Source organism: Gossypium hirsutum, chromosome D02, assembly GCF_007990345.1.
Source record: "Gossypium hirsutum isolate 1008001.06 chromosome D02, Gossypium_hirsutum_v2.1, whole genome shotgun sequence".
Classification (NCBI taxonomy): Eukaryota; Viridiplantae; Streptophyta; class Magnoliopsida; order Malvales; family Malvaceae; genus Gossypium; species Gossypium hirsutum.
This window is the reverse complement of record NC_053438.1, coordinates 52,428,594-52,430,716: the sequence shown is the minus strand read 5'-3', so window position 1 is coordinate 52,430,716 and position 2,123 is coordinate 52,428,594. Positions and strand designations below refer to the sequence as shown.

General features: G+C 34.8%; 1 protein-coding gene across 1 annotated transcript; it reads left to right on the top strand.

Annotated features, from left to right (window-relative positions):
* Nucleotides 1–906: 906 nt before the first annotated feature.
* On the top strand, nt 907–1,685 carry LOC107909878 (uncharacterized). Its single transcript, XM_016837578.2, has one exon. The coding sequence runs from the start codon at nt 1,009–1,011 to the stop codon at nt 1,324–1,326; it is 318 nt and encodes a 105-aa protein (XP_016693067.1). The 5' UTR covers nt 907–1,008; the 3' UTR covers nt 1,327–1,685.
* The last annotated feature ends 438 nt before the right edge of the window (nt 1,686–2,123 follow it).

Here is a 2,123-nt window from a genome sequence, read left to right as displayed (position 1 = left end):
TTATGCTAAGTTGATTGTCAATTATGGATACCTTAGATCTTTTTAGGTGCTTATGGTATCTCTATGCAAGGTAGTAGGTTACCTTTTCCAAGGTGTACAATTGTTACAATAGCCAATGGGAAAAAGATATATACTCCTGATTTTTAAAACATTTTTTTCAATAATATGTTATATAATAAACTTAAAAGAGGTAGATATTAACTATAATTCCATATTTAAAACAAAGATCAAATTCTCAACCACAGGTTAGAGATTATTGCCACTCACCTAACTTTCTAGAGTGCTTATGAGGAAGAAACATTATATTTTGAAAAAAATTTCCTTGCTTTTTCCAAGTTGACCAATTAAAGCTGAGGAAAGTTCCAAAAAATATTTGGGAAATAACTTTCCTAACGAGTACCATGATATTTACTTCTTTATTAAGAGTTGATCCGGTCCAAAGATTTTTAATTGCAGCATTCCCCCACCGTTTTTGGGTACATACAATTTTTTCTATGTTGAATATATGAAAACCTTTAAACAATTATTTTTTTAAAAATAAAAAATTACAAACCAGTCAAATAAGCAAAGTCAAATAAACAGTTGGGCAACTCCAGCCACCTATCCTATTTATATTACACTGCCAATTTCAGACACGAAATAATTATCCGGTAAGGAAAAAAGAATATAAATGTCATGGATACATTAATACGTTTAAATCAATATAGCAGGAATTATTACTATGTGAAAGACATATATTAAACAATATGAACAGGAGACATCAATATCAATTATTTCCATCAAAATTCAAACAGAAGACGGTCCAATTACTTAAGAGGGGCAATCTTGGATATTCAAAACAAGCTTTCAAAGGAGTCATCTTAAAACTCTTCTAAATAAGTACAAGTGGAGAAATTTACACGCACTTTGCCTACCAGCTTCCGTTTCCTCACTATTCATGAAGAAATCGTGTCTTTTTCATTATTCCCACCATATATATAAACCCTTAAAACTATCCACAAAACAGGTATGCAAGGCCTTTGGTGTGAAGGATTAGCAATTTTTCAATCAGGTTTGAGCTTAGCTTTAGAAGTTGAGAATATGGAGCAAAAGAAGATCAGCAGCAGCAGCAGCAGCAACAACAACGCAGTTATAAGAGATGAGGATGAATATAAAGGTGTACCAATTCATAGCCAAGTCATGAAGATAAAGCAAGAGTTTGAGAAGATCAAGCATCCATCACTGCAGCAGCCAGATATGAGAAGGGTTCTCCGAGAGATTACCAGGCAACGGTCCCGATCCCCTCTAGGATTAGCTGAAAGACCCATATCAGTTGGGAATTCATAGGAGCTACCATAATACACCTGTAGAAGAGAAGAAAGAGAAATGGTTACTCTCATGGCAGCAGGTTTTTAGGATTAGTCTTGTTTCAAGTTTTTTTTTTCTCCCTGCCAGTTTCTGGATCTTTGTTCTATCTGCAGTAGGTATCCTCCAACATGTTTATGGAGAAAACCTTTTCTCTTTCTTCTCTTCGGCTTCTTCTTCTTTTGCCCTGTTCATAATAGTTTTTCTTCCATTAATATCTAAAAGCTTCTTGTATAGATTAAACCAGCTTCCTCTGTTTCCTTCTCTAGTTTGATTGTAGCAAATCACGTATCTGGCTTTTGACGCCCCAGTTTCCTATTTATCGAAACTTCTTTTATTAATATCATTTTCACTACACATTGCCTGCAAAGATAGAAGGATAGCAGGGATAACACCATAACTATGATATAATGAGTGGTTGGCACCAAATATCAGCTGCAGGTAAAAACGCAGTGAAAATTTGCATACGTGGAGGAAATTGTACAACCTATATAAGATATATACAGGTCACAAGAACATAGATGAAAAAATCAGCCCACAAATATAAAAGACCTAAAAGACTGCAGTTCTATGACTTGTAACATAAGAAATTGGTCTCAAGCAGTGGTCTCCTTAGATGACCGAAGCTTCAAAATCTCAGTTAGATGGAAACACCTTGTTTCAATAGACTCATCATCCATTATCTTTGCTCCACTGCAATAACAGTGCAAAAAGCAGCTACTCTTGGCAATGCCAAGGGAAGTTCCAGTTGATGAAGGTTTTAGGATATTCAAATCATA

Bases quoted from the DNA above. Each gene is read 5' to 3' on its own strand.
- LOC107909878 (XM_016837578.2), top strand. From the start codon at position 1,009: ATGCAAGGCCTTTGGTGTGAAGGATTAGCAATTTTTCAATCAGGTTTG.